At 36.1% G+C, this 19,951-nt stretch overlaps 1 protein-coding gene across 1 annotated transcript; it reads left to right on the top strand.

Moving 5' to 3' along the window:
* The first annotated feature begins 2,229 nt into the window (after positions 1 to 2,229).
* LOC586157 (dipeptidyl peptidase 1) lies at positions 2,230 to 19,220 on the top strand. The gene is made up of 6 exons (XM_785950.5): positions 2,230 to 2,708; positions 3,547 to 3,646; positions 9,301 to 9,606; positions 10,422 to 10,571; positions 15,595 to 15,837; positions 16,152 to 19,220. The coding sequence occupies exons 1-6, from the start codon at positions 2,532 to 2,534 to the stop codon at positions 16,622 to 16,624; spliced, it is 1,449 nt and encodes a 482-aa protein (XP_791043.2). The 5' UTR covers positions 2,230 to 2,531; the 3' UTR covers positions 16,625 to 19,220.
* Positions 19,221 to 19,951: the final 731 nt, after the last annotated feature.

Below are 19,951 nucleotides of genomic sequence, written 5' to 3'. Positions count from 1 at the left end.
TTAATCACTAAATCCTGCATTCGTTATCGATGAAAATCACTAGCAATGAAAATGGATTTTAAAAGAATATATTTGAAAAGGCGATAAATTTGATTAATTACTTTAATTATTGAAAAATAAATTAAATCGTTTGCCCATAATTTTAAATGTCCTGTCTTGTTCCTTTTGTTTCAATTCATATTTGTATTTAAATATATGTCCGACAGACCATTAAATCATTAAACAATAACAAGGAATTGACTTTCACAGACCCCGATGTCAATCGAGTGGACTATACATTAAATGATGTTGGTAGGGTTTTGTATTGTTATATAGTAGTTAGTAGATGTAATGGTCAAAAGCTCTTATCTCTCTTTTAACATTTTATACATATTTCTAAATTGTATATCGGATATGCGTTATAACGCCTATTAGTAAAATCATCTGCAACTGAGTTGTGCATAGTCTATTTTAATAATCAATTTTTATCAACAAAAAATGTAGTGCTAGAAACTATATTGTAAAGTAGCTAATTGATTAAATATATACATACTTATCTTTGAGTTGTACAATAGTCTTGCATTTTTGTTTTCTTGTCTATGTTTTTGTAGCATACACGCGTAATAAAATTTGCAGGAAATTATGTCCTGAATAATTGTTAGTATATACTCAAAGTTCAATATTTAACAATATATGTGATGCCTTGTTCCTACAAACAGTATGGTATAATATTGTGTCATTATTAACAATGCAGTAATGATAAATATATGACATAGATGCAAATTAAGTTCTGAATCTGAGACCATGTCAAACCATATCATAGTCTCTGTTATTTACCAAATACAGCACAAAAATGCCTTACAAAATGATTTTAATGCCGTCAGAATTCAATGTGATCGCCACTTCTTCACACCCTTTATTACAATGTATATACATTCTAGTGTAATTAGAAAACAAATTAAGATGTGAAGTAATTTCTTTCAAGTGAGATCATGCCAAATCACAAATTATATATTACAATAATTCATCTTGTTGATTGAATACAGATTTACAAAAAACATTTAGATATGTTTTAGATGCACTGGATGTTAAATGTGAAAGAGTGCTTTTGCACTCAGTGTCTCTCTAAGAAGACATGCTGGTAAATTGTCTTTTCCATCGGCTGCTGCAAAACTGCGGAACCAGCTACCTACTGCTGTGCAGACGGCCTCATCTGTTGACCAGTTAAAGAAACTACTCAAGTCATATCTATTCTGCTAGAAATGACTTTATTACCAGCCTACATACTTTACTGATCTCTGACAAGTGTCTAACTTTTGTTTTTACGTGGCCCAAACATTGTGCAGCGTGTGTGCAGCGCTTTGTAACTGCAGGGAAAAGGCGCTATATCAAATATCTTTTGGATGGATGGATGCACAACCTCTTTTTATAACCCAAACTATATTATATTTGAGGGAATTAAAGTTAACATTTAGGTGTAAAGTAAATCCCTAAAGTGAGACCATACTAAACCATTAATTCTATAAGACATTAATTCTGCTTTTCATTAACAAAAACTCTACAAAATTGTATTTTGAAAATGCTTAAATTTGGAAAAAATTAATGTGAACACCGCTTCTTTATGCCTTTTCCTATTCAAACTACATATATTTTATTGAATTCAATACAGAATTCAAATTATGAAGTAACCTCATCAATGTTCAGACCATGCCAATTTTTTTTAAATTTTTTTATAGCATAAACTATGTTTTTTTCATCAAAATTAGCACAAAGTAGTCTTTTAGAAATGCTATTGAATACGCCAGATAATACATAAACATCGTTTCTGCACGCAGTATCAAAGTCAACCTACATTTTGATGCAATCGAGACCCTGCCAAACCGTAAGCATCATTCTATACCTTAACTTCTGCTGTTCAATACAGGACGAAACGCCTATCAAAATGCTTAAATATCTCATGACCTAGAAATGAATATGAACACTACCATGTACTCCATGTCCTTTCCTACCCAACCTGAGATGTGATGTAAGTCCCCTGATTAAGAACCAAACTAAAAGATGGGAGGTAAATAAGGTAAGACTGTGCAAAACCGTATTGTGTAAATGACTGCCGTTTTTCACCAAAAAGAAATATATTATAAGCCTATCTTTCAAATTGCCTCACATATTGCGCCACTATAAATTAATGTGAACACCGCTTTTCACGCCCTTTCTTTCCCAACCTACATTGTGATGTCAATAAGAACAATACTAAGATATAGAGACACATCACGTGAAGATGATTATGGGCGGTACGCATGCGCACATGGGCGATCTTCAAAGAGGAATAAAGCTACATCGAACGATCATAATATAGCTAATTTTCGTCCCCTACCAGGCCATTTCAGCAACGTTGACGGCGACCGGAGCGATCTCATACCTTACCATATGGTTGATTCCTGGTCCATCGTCTCCCGAATTCAGCTGAAGTAGAAACATTTGCTTGAAGCATTATTCCATCTTTCAAAGTTGCCCATTTTTACCAACCCTGCCGGAACATTAAATATCTCGCGATGCTGTGCACGATGAAGGCAAATTCGGCGAGAATATATCTGTGGGCATCTCTTGTGGTCCTACTGGTTTTTCTTACTTGGGAAGGACCAAGAGGCGGGACCTTTGTAGGAGCCGATACTCCTGCAAACTGCAGCTTTGAAGAGATCGAAGGAAGATGGAAGTTTCTCATGGGCCCGGTAAGCGTCGCATTCATTCCCTTGTTTCCTAAGAGCTATTATATTGTATTAGTAAAGGTTTCCAAAATATTAGTAAAGATATAGATAGCTTCCAAAAATGTATTGACTTGAAATCCACAAGTAAAGCTACGGGAGGATAAAGAAAAAGAAGACAAGAGAAAAAAATATGCGTAAGCCAGTAAGATTGAGAAATGCTAACTTTGTTTCATCTATGAATAGTGACATACTCACCTAAAGGATGAAAAATCACAGCTCCTAGTGTGGTCATACACATCAGATGAACACTTGTTTGGCTTTACAAAAAAGCTTATTATGAAAATGAAAAATAATTTAATAACGATCTTTTGGAATTGTACATATACATATATATGCATGTTATATATAGATTACTTTCATTTAACGCAAATATGTTTATACATAATAATTTGTTAAGTATTTTAAACCTTGTAGTAGACTGAGAGTTCGTATTCGCTCATATCAATCGTTCGGTGACATGTTTATGACATACCTAACTGATAAACGGAGCATCAACCTGCAAACAAATATATTTATATGTAATTTACGAAAATAATTCTAAGCTTTAACAATTCGTAAAAATGCCTTATATATTATATGATAAACAGTACATGTCATCAACATTAAATCAAATTATACTCTAAAATGTACGCTCTAAATGTTATAAAGTAATTTCAAAAGTCTTCTTCTAGTTTTCCCTATTTCATCGTTCCAGGTAAGCCATTTTATTGCATATGCGTGTACGTCTTGCACATCAACGTCGATGGAAAATATAAATAGCCAACATTGTTAACATATGGCATTTTGTGCGGTTCTTTGACAGAGTACTGAGAACAGCCGAGTTAACTGTTCGATGCCCTGGAAACCCGTGAAGACCTGGATTGTGAGTCTTCGATTTCCTGACCTTGCAATCGATGAAACTGGTAAGTTCCTACAATTTAGCTTATATCTTTATTTTCATTACAAACGTTACGATCAACTAACGGACTCTTAATTGTTATTTCGAGCAAGTATGGCTAAAGGTGCCCTGGGACGTTCTTTGATTCCAAAAGGCGCGACCGGATTAAATAGCCATATTTGTGTTTTGTTTGTTTGAGTTTTATGAGCCGTCCCTCTTCCAGCAATAATACAGACCATCAATCCGAAATAGTGACCGGCCTGACGAGATAATTATCTACGAGTCTGCCATTCAATTCAACATTATCTCGAAATAATAAATTGATTAGAGAATGATGATGATGAATTAATGTTGCCTCTTGTAATATTGAGACAGGAGAAGGGAAGGTTGACACTTTTATAACATACCTAGGCCTATGTGAAAATGTTTGTGGTATGGTGGTGGTTGCCCTCTGTTCTGTTAATCCTCAAAACTTCTTCCTCATTATATGAACCATTACAAATCCAAAAAGTATCAATAATTTACATAATTATGGTAAAAACTATCTGAAGCAATGAAAAAAAGGGTAGAATGATGTTCTATGGGCATACCTTTACACGTGTTTGGTGTATAATTCCATTCAAATAGTTTAATAATAACGAGGATGCGATTGTAATTATGTTTTGTAAGCTTGATTTCATACTATAACAAAGTGTACATATTCTTAAAGAAAGCGATAAATAATGTGGAAGGCTATGTTTTATTTTCTTTTCCTTTTTTTAAATATGTCTTGTTAGACATGTTACTGTAGATAAATGTGTACTTAGCATCCGAATTAAAATGTGTGAATGACATAACACGCTCTAATTAACCCAGAAGCAGAAAAGGCGTGTGCTGTTCAATATTATATTCGAATATTCGAAACTTTACCGGAGATGTAAATGCGCTGCAATATAAGTACTTTACTCGTTCTTTTTCTACTCGTATCCTGTTTCATCATTTTGTTTTCGCCTCAATCATTTTTCTTTATTTTTTCTCTCTTAACAATGCTAACATCCTATCCTTAAGCTATTTTGCCTTCTTGTCTTTACACCATTCTCCCGCCATTAAACTGTTTTATCATCTCGTTTCCGCTTCATAACTTTTTCATTTACCGTTCCTCTTGTTATTTTTTCATCTCTCGGCCCTCTCATCTTTTCACTATATTCCCGCTATCGTCTATTTCGGGCAGAGTGAAGGAGGGGATGGTCGCGCTAATCTGGTTGGTTATCGAATACAAAAATGACTCGTGTCATTTTTTAAACAATGCTCATTTCCCCCTCTCTCCTCTGCAATAAATGTCCATTTCAGCTGTCTCTCTCTCTCTCTCTCTCTCTCTTTCTGTCACTCTCTTGGTCATCTGATTAGGAGAAGGGAGTGCACAAGCCCCCTTAGCACTATTTGTACTATTATCCATTTCTAAGGTTAATCATAAGCGTTCTGCATTTAATATATAGTCAGTACTGCCCTTTGATATTCACCACATGGAGTGGTATTTACCCGATAAAAATTAGGCATTAGTATCACCATTAAAATGTAAATTTCACTGTGATATATACATACCAATTGTTCAAAAGAAGAAGAAGGGGGAAAAGGACAAAACGAAGAATTATCTGTATTTACTCCATCTTTTGTCCTGTCCTGTTTATTACGTCTGTATAATCATGATAAACCAAACAATTCACTTCATCCCTTCCCTGTGAGTCTATTCTCTATTTTCCCGCCCTCACCTCTATCCCAACCCCATCTCCGCCAATTTCATGATCATCATATTCTGCATCACTCCTCAGCGACCAGGGCAGTGTCAGCCAGAGCGTAAAGTTGGGTGGAGGTCATTCGGAACCATTCGTCTACGGAGAACGCCATATGCTACGCTAAAAGCAATAGTTACAGGGTCGCGCAATCTCTCCGCTTTCATAGCAGGACTACCATTAATGAAATTGCAGGAGACAGCGAAAGAGAGTGTTCATATTATTCCTTAATCACGTGTCATAAATTGTTTTAAAAGTTCAAAAATGATATAAAGATATTAGCCTGTTGAAGGCATGTTAATGACAGCCCGATTAAAAAAAGAACGTTTGTATTAATATGTTTTAGAGTATGAATTGGAATTAAAGTTTCTTCTAAATGAAAAGGAACGAATAGAAAAATTATCATGCATGCTGCAGTTTTTCGTTTCTTAACACATTTATCAACATTGGATATCACAAATTGCTTTCAATGATTTTAATTGTGGTCATACAATCATGTTCCGAGAAAGTTCTAAAGCAAAATCTTAAAAATTGCGCAGCTAATCATAATTATATAATCGGATTGGGAAAAATGAACGTAAGATGGTTAAAAATAGAATAAAAAGTTTAGGTAGAATTAACAAGGTGGAATATGTACATGTATGCTAAAATATCAATATATACAGATATTGAATTTTTCATATGTCTATACAGACAGAGAAAGAAAAAGAGAGAGAGAGAGAGAGAGAGAGAGGAGAGGGAGAGAGAGAAGAGAGAAGAGAGAGAAAGAGAGAGATGGGTCGGGGTGAGGTTACCTAGAACATTACAGTTGGAAACTATATCAATAACTACTAAAGGAAGCAAAAAAAAAAAACGGAGATACTATGGAAAAAGCCAAAGTAAAGACAAAGACAAAGAAAAAGCAGGAGGAGGAGAAGGAGAGGGGAAAAAAAGTAGAGGGGCTTATTTCGAATTTAAAAAAAAGGTTGTAGAGGGAAAAAGTATCTCTAACAAATATGATAGATTTGTATTAGTACATTAACTACGAAAATTTTCGAAATTACATAATTTTTGTTAAATGACAACTTAGTGTATACACCCTTATCCACATCTGGAATAGATAGCATATCATCGAGAGAGCCCAGAAAACTGAGCTCATAATTATAACGGTTGGCGCAGCGGGTAGACCCAGCATCGTGAATTAATTGCCAGGCCGTCATGTCAGGCGTAAAACGACAAGTCAACCTCAATTGCTTTGTACGAGGTCCCTATCAGATAACATCGCATCTTGACAGAATTTGAGGGGGTGTGTTATGACGGCGAATATGTGTTAATCGTGTGTTAAACATGTATTCAACATTTTATACAATTTTTGTCTGATACATGTACATTCATGTTCACCTGAAAACACTAAAACAACGACTTTTAAAGAATCGATTTATAAATGGAATTTAAAAAGCCTTGTGTGTCACCTATTCAAATGTGTAAGCATGCCAAGGACATGTTATGTATTCCGTAATTTATTTAAATGGGCTGTACAAGTTGTATTAATTCGCCCTTTAGCTGATATACCCGACTCTCTTGGAAAAACCTACGACAAATATACGATAGGTCGCATCCTTGACGTACATCTTCACATGATCTTCCGCTTTCATTTCACTAAAGGTCGTGTAACGCGACCACCCGATCGGACGCGATAAGCCGATGATTCAAAGTAAGCCGGGGCGCCAAATTATTTTCACCACAAGTGTTCCGGACCCCAGAATGAACTCATTTACATACAGCCAATCAGAGGAGTCTAGCTACAGGGGGGGGGGGGGGGGAGGGGGGGTGTGAAGGCGATCGAGAAAATATAAAAGTTTGTTTGTATAATGGGCGTAGAAGTACAGCTTTTCGCTTAAATCGGTAAGAATTACTTTAAATTTCGGCCCTGCATATTATCATGGTGTCTTTGCCAAAATTGGGTCAGGATAAATTTCTAAGTTATTATCATCTCCAATTCAAATACAGAAATGATAAATTTCCGGGTTATGTTTGTTTGAGAAGAAGGGCGTGGTTCGTACTACTTCATTCACGCTGTTAATGGTGATACATTTCCATCACTACCCGGACAGTTTATGTTTCACTTAAACATTTTGTTGAGATGAAGGGCGTGGCTCGTAATACTTCATTCACGCTGCTATAACATTTCCTTGACTCCAGGGACAGTTCATGTTTCAGTTAAACATTTTTGTTAAGTTGAAGGGCGTGGCTCGCTAAACTCCATTAACGCTGCTAATAATGATAAATGTCCTTGACATCACGGACAAGATGAAGGGCGTCGTTCGCTCAACTCCATTTACGCTGCTAATAATGATAAATGTCCTTGACCTCACGGAAAAGATGAATGGCGTGGTTGGCTAGACTCCATTCACGCTGTTAATAATGATAAATGTCCTTGACATCACGGACAAGATGAAGGGCGTGGTTGGCTCGACTCCATTAACGCTGCTAATAATGATAAATGTCCTTGACATCTCGGACAAGATGAAGGGCGTGGTTCGCTCGACTCCATTTACGCTGCTAATAATGATAATTGTCCTTGACCTCACGGACAAGATGAAGGGCGTGGTTCGCTCGACTCCATTCACGCTGCTAATAATGATAAATGTCCTTGACATCACGGACAAGATGAAGGGCGTGGTTCGCTCGACTCCATTCAAGGTGCTAATAATGATAAATGTCCTTGACAACACGGGCAAGATGAAGGGCGTGGCTGGCTCGACTCCATTAACGCTGCTAATAATGATAAATGTCCTTGACATCATGGACAAGATGAAGGGCGTGGTTCGCTCGACTCCATTTACGCTGCTAATAATGATAAATGTCCTTGAAAACACGGGCAAGTTGAAGAGCGTGGTTCGCTCAACTCCATTCACGCTCCTAAAACGATATATTTTCTTGACTTATCGATTTTTTTTTTTTGATTTTTTTTTTATAGATAAAGGGCGCAGTTTGCAAGTTTCCATTCAAGCTGTTTCACCATACTCGTTTTCCCCAATAGACTGTAGTGTTATGAACACCGTTTGGTAAACGGTTTTCATAATTTGTAATTCCAATCATAAATATCTTGATAATCAGACAGGCGATCGGCTTGTAAAAGTCATGGGGTTCCTGACTGACCTGAAGGTTTATAATTATCATTGCAGCATGAGCTAAATCCAGGATTTTGTTTCAGAATCTGAAAGTAAACATTGGAAAAGAGCCGAGTCTTTCACTTAATAGCTTTGAATGCATCCATTTGGTGGCTTGTTGACAAGTTATGTCATTCAAGTGCTCAGTGCTTAGTTTATAGATATATAATCTGGGTCAATTTCTATCTTCCCCATCTCTCCTTTTCTTTCTTGGTTTTCTTCTGCGTTTGTAAAAGTACTTCAATCAGTAGATCTATATAAACAAAATGGACTAATTGGAATAAAAAACGTGGCGTTAACCTTAGAATATACCTTCGCTGCCCACAGTATGGCTTTTATATCTCCATGGCATTTTATAATGTGTTATAACAGTTATAATAGGTATCAATTAGATTTTGCTGAATACAAATAATACTGATACCTCAATAAGAATTGCTCAGTACAATAATGTGTCAATATCAGTATTGTTATTTCGTTTATATCGTCTTATACAACTCACTTAAGGCTTTTAAGTTTCATGTTGATGTTTGTTGTGAAATATAAAATGAACTTAATGGAAGTAAACTTTAAATGCATATTCCAAATGGATTACCGTTGAATCTTTGTGGATGGTTAACTTAAAAATTGTCACTAACCAACCTCCGGTTCTTTTTTTCGTTGGAAAAGAAAAAGAAAAACAATCAAATAAATAAAGGTATCCTGCAGCAACAACCTCTTCATATTCTAACCCTACTTCTTTAATTCCTCTACGACTCTAGTTGGAAGAACCGGCTTTTGGACCCTCATATACAACCAGGGCTACGAAGCGGTGATCCGCAACCGCAAGTTCTTCGGCTTTTCCGACTTCGAGAAGATCTCAAAGAAGAAGGTCATCAGCTACTGTAATGTCACCATCGGTTGGTCTCATAATGACGATGGGGGAGACTGGGCCTGCTTCAGAGGTGAACAGATCATGCGATTCCGCGACACCGGTACGTCTCCCGTCAAGGTCAACAACCTTGACGAGTCTGCAACGCAGTTCGATGAAAACGCCATTCACCGAAGGAACGACAAGTTCATTGAAGGTAATGGGCGTAAAGAACATCAGGGGGCGTTTCACAAAACTTGTCATCAGTGACAAATGATAGGTTTTGTTATAAGCTACTGAAATCCTTGCTTCTGATTGGTTATCAGCAGATTTGTAACTGATTTTTTTTAATTTGTCATTGAAAAAAGGCTTTGTGAAACAGGCCCCTGATCTTTAAGAGGACCAAGTTAAGTACTGTAATGTAACCCATACTTCAGTTGGAAGAAGTCTCTTGATTTGATAATAAATCCATATTCTTCATCTTCTATTTTTATGTTGCATTTTATCCGGCAAAAAAGAAAATCGTATGTTTCCTTCAATTCCATTTAGACTACAGTAGATCTATTCTTAAAAGTACTTTTCCCAGGACAGTAGTTCATTTTTTCCAGATAATATAAAAAGTAGTTGAAATCGAAAAGCAGAGCAATGCAATAAGGCATCGGTATTGTGGTCTTGTTTCACTTTACATGCTTCAGGGTGTACGTTATAAACGACTTTTCACAATATTATTCACTAAGACATACCATGCGTGCTTTGAAGAAGAAGAAAAGTTGTTTGTATATATATGCAAACGATATCAAGGTATTTTGATGTTATAATGACCTATAACAAATGCAAGAATTCAAATTATCCAAATAGATGTCTGTTATAAATGATATTGTTACATAACGATGTTGTTTTCTCTTACTTAGTATGCGGGTTCTGTTACCTTAATGTACTTCATTACATAAACTCTGAGGACTATGCGACATTCGTGTAGATTATCGATGATACCACAATAATTCAACAATCTGTATTCATTACTGCTTCCAGGCATCAACAAACACCAGGATTCTTGGAAGGCCACCTACTATGACCGCTACGTAAACCTGACCCTCGGGGATATGAGACGCAGGGCAGGTGGCAAGCTCTGGAAGCGTGTATGGCCCGACGTTTCCCCGACAGACGAACGCACTAAACAAGGTAGGAACAAAGAACCAATACGTCTTTTGGATAATCATATTGAAGGCAATTTCATTAGCCTTGTACGTAAACTATGAATGTGCGAACAGTTAAATGACAAACTACATAACTGGAACAAGAATTATCAAGGCAGTAGGCCCTATAATTGGATATTGTCCGTATTAAGGTGAATTCTTTATCATATTGCCATGGCTTGCATGTAAACAAACCAAAACACCCAAATCAAACCCTTAGGAAAGCTAGTATTGGACATTATATGCCTCTATTTAGTATGTTGAATAAATCCAGTCATCCGATTGGTCGAAATTGGAGTCGCGATTTCAGCCATGCCCGCCTTACGGTCAATAGTTTTGAGAAAGATGCCCGTTGCCCCGGGTAACGGGCCGCATAAATACATTTTGCTCAAATCCCTATTGGTTTACGTGTAAAAAGTTTCTTTGTGCGAGCGCGGATACAAAATACAGTGCATTGTGTGTGCGATTCCCGAATGGTCGTAACATTCAGCAACTTTCCAGCGAAGCTGTACCGACAGTGTTTGATATTTTCTGTAATGTTTTAACCAGTCTTTACTCAAGAAGAAGAATGAGGTAAACATTCTTTGTAGATTTTTTTGGGGGTGCATTCGGTATATAAAAGATATATGGACTGCTTAAATATTCGAAGCATTGCTGTTTAAATGCGAATTGCATACATTCCGTGTTCGTAAGTTAGGGCAAGCCATAATATTCGCCCTATCTAGCAACTATCAATGTACGCAATTCGCATTATATTACAATTAGATTAGTTGTAAAAGGTAAATTAAATAATTTGGATCATGCATTAGCACTTAGCAAATATTTATGCATTAAATTTCATAACATTATGAAAATGGTCTATTCGGTATGCTACTGCCCGTTTGGGAGACAGTCATCGTCAGCCTTACACCACTCTAACTTACTTACAAACAAATAATGCCTTCCGAAGAAACCTTCCAAAAATTGAATATAACAATTGGCTGAGGAAGTGGCATTAATTCATTAAAAATGAACGCCTATAAGGAGGAAAAGTGAAAATTGTGATTTTTTAATTTGTGTTTTGCTGTGTCCGACATGTCTGGCACAAAGCAGAGAAATAGGGCACCATTAACTTTAATGAAATTACAGCGCCAACGGAAGTATTTCATGACCCATTATAGTGCCTTGGCGAGACATTGGAATCGAGTTTTAATTTCAAAACGCTTGTGCACTGGCAACCATGGGCGGTAGGGCGTGAGGGGAATTACAATTCGTATTAATCGCCACCCATCAAATTCTCCACAAAATGGGTTTTCCAGATATGGTTATAATGATTTTGATCGGCGTGACTTCATATATTCCAGAAAATTCCAAGGTAACTCGCAAATGAAGATAACTAAATCTATCATAGACAAGCCAAAGTACTGAAGCACAAAAGGTTGAACTCTTTTGGTTAAAACAATAACATTGAAAATGAGTTATCAATTCGGTTTCACTAGGATTTTTTTTCTTGCGTCATTTCTTTTTTGGAGCCCCAAGAGTTTTAACTCTGTATACAGTAATATACGTTAACGCCCTTCTGGCTCCAGACATATGCATTTTACCCATTAATCATGATATCACAAAATCTCGATCGTTACCTTCTTATTCTGGAAATAAATAAATTTACTCAGTAAAAGTCTGTGGTGTATCAATGAATATTATGTCCGAAATTCTCTTACGATGGACCTTATTAATGCATTAACGGTTCCGTAATGGTTTCATATACAGCTCATATATTCCAAAAGTTTACATAATTATAACAAAGTCATCATTATTGCGCTAGTTGCATGAACCCATAATTCATTGCCAGTATGAACTTACAATGTTTTGCAATGTTTAGTATCCCCTTCATAAATGAATCAAAGATTTCATCTATAATCATTCAATGTAAACGTTTTGTTTTGTTTAGGTACCTTAATAGTGGAATAGTTTGGGTTTAAGAGATAACATTATGAATCATTTTTGTTTAAGTTTAAGCTTGGCATAAACGTAAAGTCAGAGGTAGTCCATTTTTACGGTCTGCATGGTTCTGCATAATATCTTACTCATCATCGTTTGTGTAATTCTCCACTTTTAAAATAAAAAAATATGGAAATCAGTGCAGAGCTTCACTGAGCTGCTTTCCGATAGCTAAGATCAAAGACATGAGGAGCTTTTGAAGTTTTAGGGAATATTGGGTATATTTTTTAAAGTTTATTTCAATTTCTATCTCATTTATTTTAAACGTTTGGAGCTGTCAGGGCTACATTTTCCATTATTAGTTTAACTTTTAGATGAGGGTATAACTATTACCAGATTTAATTATAATAGGCTCTCAGAAAAAAATGCATTGATACTGATTTTGCAAGATAATGACTTTACCATGTGGGGGTATGGCTGACAAATGTAAAGCATTACATAATGCCTGTTGGTCATAAAAATGAAGCCAATCCTGGTGACTGACAACAAATGTTATTGGGTAAACACCCGAATGGTGTCGAATTCTCCCTTGAGAGCCAACCTCTATGCGTCATTAATTGTGAATATGATGTTAAAGTAGTATTTAGGCCAAATTGGGAACCCTACGGGGATATATCAACACATATTACTTTATTAAAGCGTATATTGTATGGTGTAATGTATATTATTGTAACTTTACAATAACGACAATATTTAGGGCGCATCTTCAAGCATTTGGAATTTCTGTTTCGCTCCATCGTAACCACTGGGAATATCAAAAGAAAGAGTCATACACGTGTCACATAACAGTCAGCAGAAGTAACACTACAGAGAAATAATGTACCAGCGGATTTGAAAGGAAAAAGAAAAGAAAAGTGAACTCACGTTGTCTGACTGACTGGCTGGCTGGGACGGGACGGAAGGGGCAGTGGTCACGCCATGCTTGAGGTTTTTTTTGATTAACCATCATTGGTGCGCCTGACGCATGGGCAAGCAGCGTACGTTTTAATATTGAAACCTGCGATGCGCAGCCAGGAAGGAATTATGGGCTCATGGTGGGGAAAGGGTCATGTGACAGCTTTGCGAGGGTATTCGCTCTAATCATGCCTGGATATGACTTTCATAATCACGGTTATGTTTCCTCACTGAAAAAGGGAAATGCAGGAAAGATCATTGTAGTCTTCTTTTCGAAGTGGCGTTGAAAATGATCTAGTACGAATATGAAAAAGCATCGAAAATATTCATCGTTGGAATCAAAACACCAGAACATTGTTATCGATGCAGGCACGTATTGATGAAGAGTGATATAGAAGATTCGAAAGGATATCTAGTTAATTAAGGACATTTAAGATTCACAATTAAAAAACTTTAAAAAGGAAACAAAAGCTAAAGTGAGTTAATGAAATATCTCCTTCTTTAAAGCCCCACATGTATATTAATACAAATCATTTTTTGCATAACAAAAGGTATGGCATCGACGAAAGATACATATACATCCCAATAGTTACAAAGTGTAAAGAACTTTGTAGTTTTGGAAAGGCATCTCCCCTTCTCTTAAAAACAAAGAAAAAAGAAACCTTAGTCTCTCTCTCTGTACAAGCTTGATTTTACCATTATCCAATTCAGCCGCTGATTCCGAGTAAATGAACTTTTTAGTCCGGAGGTGGATTGCTCTTATGATACCTGCTAATTCTTACTGAGAAATGACTACTAATTATGTCATGCTCAATCCTCATAGGGCTGATTGACATCCATCTACTGCTTGGAAAATCGGCTTGAGATAATCCTGAAGTATCCTACATTCCTGGAAATCTTTGATTGGGCATGTTTTACCGACTTCACGACTTGGAAGAAGCAAGGGAAGAATATGAGCAAACACACACACACACCCATACACAAGCAAAACATTAGGCAACGCCTGAAACGCCAAAATAACTTAGGGGGAAATTATTAGATCTTAAAACTTGAAAAGCCTCATATCAGTATACCGTACATGTTTATATAGAATACCTTAATATATGAACGATCTAATGGTATTGAGGCAAGGATTTCTCAAGCTAATGAACAAGCTGCCCACTTGCTCTCCGTCGTTATCTTCATATCTCTAAATGAGTTTTTAGAAATATATGGCTGTTTTATTAACTGTCTAATTTTAATCTAGCCTGATTTTTCTTATTACATTTTCTAAATGAATCTCTTTCTGATTTTAGGAAGAGTAACTTATGTTGGTTTAGACATGTAGGTCCTTGGTCTAGAGTTCTCATTTACACTCTAACATCTCTTCCATGTCTTGCATAATTGTTTTTGGAAAGGAACGACAAAGAGGAAGTAGAAGAAGAAAAAGAAAACTCGTCACCCTTTGTTCGACAGCCAATGCCAACCGAATTCCATGACATTTAAACTAATTACGACCTTGTCAGAATGATGGACCTGCAACATTTTCAACATTATCGATCACTTAATAATGCTTCAGGGCTCTTTTCTTCCATACTTGACTTACTTGTGTTAGGATGGAAACTGTTGTTAACGTCATGGTTGTCGGATCACGATTACTTAGCTGTCTATATCTTGGCGACACTCATAATCTCAAGATGTCTTATGTTTACGGGAACGCCGCCATTTAGTAAGGAAAGTTCTAGATCATCGAGGGTTATGAAAAGAAATGTTTCTTCCGGTAAAAATAATAATATAGCAACCTTTTTTCACCGTATGTTATATATTTGAATTAATTTTTAAAATGTAAGCAATGCAAGGCAAAAATTAAAACGTATCTAAAGATAGCGAAGGAAGAGATACAAAAAAAGAGAGAAAAGAAGTCACTCGTATTTTTGTTTGAATACCCGGTATAACAAGGGACGTTTGTCAGAAGAAAAAAGTCCAAGTCCACTGCGAATGCGAAATATCCCATAAAAAATCAATCATTTGCACGATGCTGCTACCAGTCTTTTTACAGTTTTCATACACAAAGTTTCAAGATCCAGGCCTACATGTATTTCAAACGTAAATTGAAGCTAACATTTTAAACTAGCACCTCTCCTATCGTCCTGCAGCGGCCTCTAATCTCCCTGAGAAATTTGACTGGCGTGACGTAGGCGGCATCGACTACGTGTCTCCTGTCCGTGATCAGGGAATATGCGGAAGCTGCTATGCCTTCGCCTCTACAGCCACACAGGAGTCCAGGCTGAGGGTGATGACCAATAACAATGTCAAGGTGGTGATGTCCCCTCAAGAAGTGGTCAGCTGCTCCGAGTATGCCCAAGGGTGCGAGGGCGGGTTCCCGTACCTAATTGCAGGTCAGTGAAGGATAATTGTTTGATCTTATCAGTGTATATCACACGACATGAGATGGAAATACTTTAGAGGACAGAAGAGCCGGGTAGCTGGCTGAAGGAGTGTGAATGAAATAAATGACGAGTTGAATACGTCTAAAAAAATACGTTATTCATTATGTATATGTCTCGATTGCCGCTTTTTTGAAAGTGTTAAAGGCTCTTTTTTAATTTGATGTAATAACGATCCTTGTAGGTACCTTCAAAGAAATAATGACAGAATTGGTCATTTCGGTACTTAACCAATTCAACCGATTCTCCAATTGCATTATTCACAGGGAAGTACGGTCAGGACTTTGGCTTGGTAGACGAGACTTGCTATCCATACCGTGAACGCGACGCACCTTGCCGCCAGGTCTCCTGCAGGAGATTCCGCACCAGTGAATACCATTACATCGGGGGCTTTTACGGAGCTTGCAACGAAGACTTAATGCGCCTGGAGCTCCTCCGCAGCGGACCTCTCGCTATCAGCTTCGAGGTTTACGATGATTTCCTCTTCTACCGCGGGGGTATTTACCACCACGTCCCGATGTACGACCGATTCAACCCTTGGGAGACCACTAACCACGTTGTCACCATCGTAGGGTATGGCCACAAAGGCAACAATCCGAAGAAGGGTGAAAAGTACTGGATCGTTCAAAACACCTGGGGATCGGAGTGGGGAGAGAGGGGCTACTTTAGGATCAGGAGAGGCGATAATGAGTGCAATATCGAAACTCTAGCAGTTGCCACAACTCCACTAACAAATTAGACCCAAACAATAGTTGTAACAACCCCGATTTACATGTGTATTTGGGTCTGAATACAGAAGATGGAAATGTATGGGTTTGACTGAACATCTTAAAACCATTTTCATTACCATTACGAGGAATACTTCTGGAAAAATTTGGCGAAAAAAAAAAAAAAAAAAAAAAGGACATCTGCATTTGGCATACAAAAATAAATCCTATACAATTTTATGATAGCATATTTGTAACGTAAGGAAAAAGTTGTGATAAATTTATATCTTCGTTACCGAGATTTGTTTTAAATTCTTTTTACCAGTAATTTTGAATTACTCTTTTATTTTCCTTGGAAAGTTATTTACACAGAGAATGTAACCACACACACAACTAATATTAATAAGACATTCATTGACAAAAAAACTTTTGTATACCCTATCATTGAATAAACGGCTATCTTTAAAATAATCCCCTATCCATGTTTTCATTTCCGTGTTACGCATGAAACAGGCAAACGTTTGTTAAATATTCGGAGAAGATGATAAAGAAATAGACCCAACTCACTTACATGCAAAAGTATATTAGGATTAAACACATGCATTAACATTTTGAAATATATTACCGTTCAAATGTTAAATAAATTGGAAGTCACATTTAATATTTGTTATAACCATGATAACTAAAACCGGTATATTTTGGTGGAGGGGAACTAGGTGTGTTTTGTGCGGAAATGAGAAATGAGAAAATCTGTAAGGGATACGAATTTCCACTGTAAATGAAACATCTACGTTGCAAATTAGAAAAATACATGTCCAAAAGAGAGTTAATAATACTTTAGTATATCGATGGATTTTTTAAGAGTATAACACAAATTGATTGTAATTCTTGGCTACGGTTTTAACAGAGAAAATGCAGCTTTCGGAAGAAGGCAAAGGTGTGTGAGGCACTAACTTCAGTGATGGTTGAATGTGTATTTTGTGTGATAAAGAGTTATTCTATGTAAATAATAGTCAAATCGATTTATTTGTGATACTGGCATGATAACGCATCACTTCCTTTTAATGTTATTATACCCTAACCTTTCGAACATATACGTGATTTATAATTATTGTCGATGCGTAGTAGATGGTATATACTGTATTAAACGATATTGATAGTTCTTTAGCAGTATGGTGATCAAATTATGGTTTATATTATCTTTTGAGCTGGGACTCGATGAATTGTAACGTAAACTTAAAACATTTAGGCGACTTTGTCCCATTATTTCTCGAATAAGTATTAACAGCGATTCAAGCGATCGATTTCTTTCCTTCCAAACTGTTGGTTTATCACGACTTAATCTAAATTACAAAGTATTGGGATTGAATTGATATAATGCGTCTCTTTTTATCATGTATGCTCAATGAAAGCAACAATTCACGTGTCTTCCAAATTTGTGTTATATTCATTACAGGACAAGATATTTATTTTGATTGCCGAAAACTCTACATTTGATTGTAAGCGGCTCTTTTTTCGTTTATATTACTTTTCTTCTGATTATCTTAATTATTGTTATCATTTCAGGGGTGTCTTTTACAATATTCTGTTTTATTTACCAATGTATAACCCAATAAACACCAATTTTGTAGCCAATCATATCCCTTTCTATCAATACATGAAATATTCCATTATCACTTCTATTATATATACTAATGTACATATCCTAAGCATTTAACCCCAATCAGACAAATTAACGTTTTTAATTCATTTACAAAAAAATGGTAGACAAGAGCAACATATTGATGTATTTCCATTGAATCTTGTCCACATACAATTCAAACTTTGATATATTACTGTCTGCCTTCTCCGTCGTTAGATATTTAATTTCTGTCTCGAGAGTGGAGTGCATCATTCTCATGTGGCTGACCAAGCGAATGATGTTTAATCCCGTTGTGACGTCATGTAACGTTTGAAGAAGCACGGAATATTAAATATGTGTACATGACACGCATCTCATCGTTTTAGGACTGTGGCAATGTTACAAAGTATATAGGTGGATACTCGACATATCAGTAGTACATCGTTCGTTTTTATTATAGTACATTTAGAGTTCGTTCATGAAAAGAAAATTCATCAGTGTTCATCAAATTATAATCATGTACGGAATATTAGACGTGTATATTGTAAGTTATTCGTATTTTGATAAAAACGTATCTTGTCCATGAAAGTCATTTTGCTTTTATTATACAAATCATCACTATATTTCTGTCTTTAAGAATTTTAGTTTAAGCCACGTTTGAAGTGTTAAGAAAGAAATTGTACATAAATCTACATAGTGGCTGAAAAGTATTTTATTGCTATTTGCCGTTCCTTTACGTATATTGGTGAATCTCTTTGTCTAATTTTTCGGAATAGTTTATCACTAGTCTTATTGTATTAAAATCAATGTGTTTTGAAAAAGGAGGAACAAAAAAAGAAGGGGAGAAAAGTAATTAAAAAATATCACTGTGTGGAAATCTCTACTTCATCTTTATTACCGTTTTAATATAAGTTTTATCGTTTGTACACAATTTTGTTGAAAAGGTTACCATACGTTAACAGCTCTAAACATCGATTTATGAATAAACTCTATTTCTATACTGTTGACACGATGTGAACGAACGGACTTTCATTTGTATGTGTGCATCTTTACAACTAAGTGAAGAAGTTTGGTTCCAAAACAATGGCACATCCAACTTAAAACTTTCTTTTTATAGAAAAACAGGGATTTTCATTCTTAATTCTCCTATTGAATTAATGATTTCTAAGGAAACTTTGTCGTCTGTAGGTCACTAACTAATACTGAAGAATAGAATATGAAAAGAAAGGGGAAAATATCTTCATGGATTTAAAAAAAAAAAAGTTTTAGTCTAAGCCCATATTGTTGTTGGGTTATTATTATAGGTTTCCCCGCCCAATCTCATCACAAAGGAGGTTTGTCGACAAGCCAGGTTTGAGTCTGATCAAACCTGGTTTGTCGACAAACCTTCTTTGTGAATTCGGGCCAAAGAGTATAAAAATATGACCGCCCAAATGCTATAAATGCTTGCCTATTCGTGAATTTGAATACTTAAACGTCATGAGGGCGGTGCAGGTGCGAATTCCAATGCATTTACGTGCATTTTTTTTTAATTTGAACGTGCTATTTTACACATTTATGTGAGTAAATCATGAAGTCGCATGCTAATACAATTAAATTGAATGAACTAGTTAGCTTTTTGAAAGTTGATCTCGGTGATCATTAAAATTCGTTCGAAATGGAATGATCGCATCGTTAAATCGGATGGAATTCTGATGGAATTGGGCGGGAAAACCTAAACAGAATGCACATCGGAATT

The sequence above is a fragment of the Strongylocentrotus purpuratus genome, unplaced genomic scaffold, assembly GCF_000002235.5.
Source record: "Strongylocentrotus purpuratus isolate Spur 01 unplaced genomic scaffold, Spur_5.0 spur5_scaffold_7, whole genome shotgun sequence".
Classification (NCBI taxonomy): Eukaryota; Metazoa; Echinodermata; class Echinoidea; order Camarodonta; family Strongylocentrotidae; genus Strongylocentrotus; species Strongylocentrotus purpuratus.
This window is presented reverse-complemented; position numbering and strand designations above follow the sequence as displayed.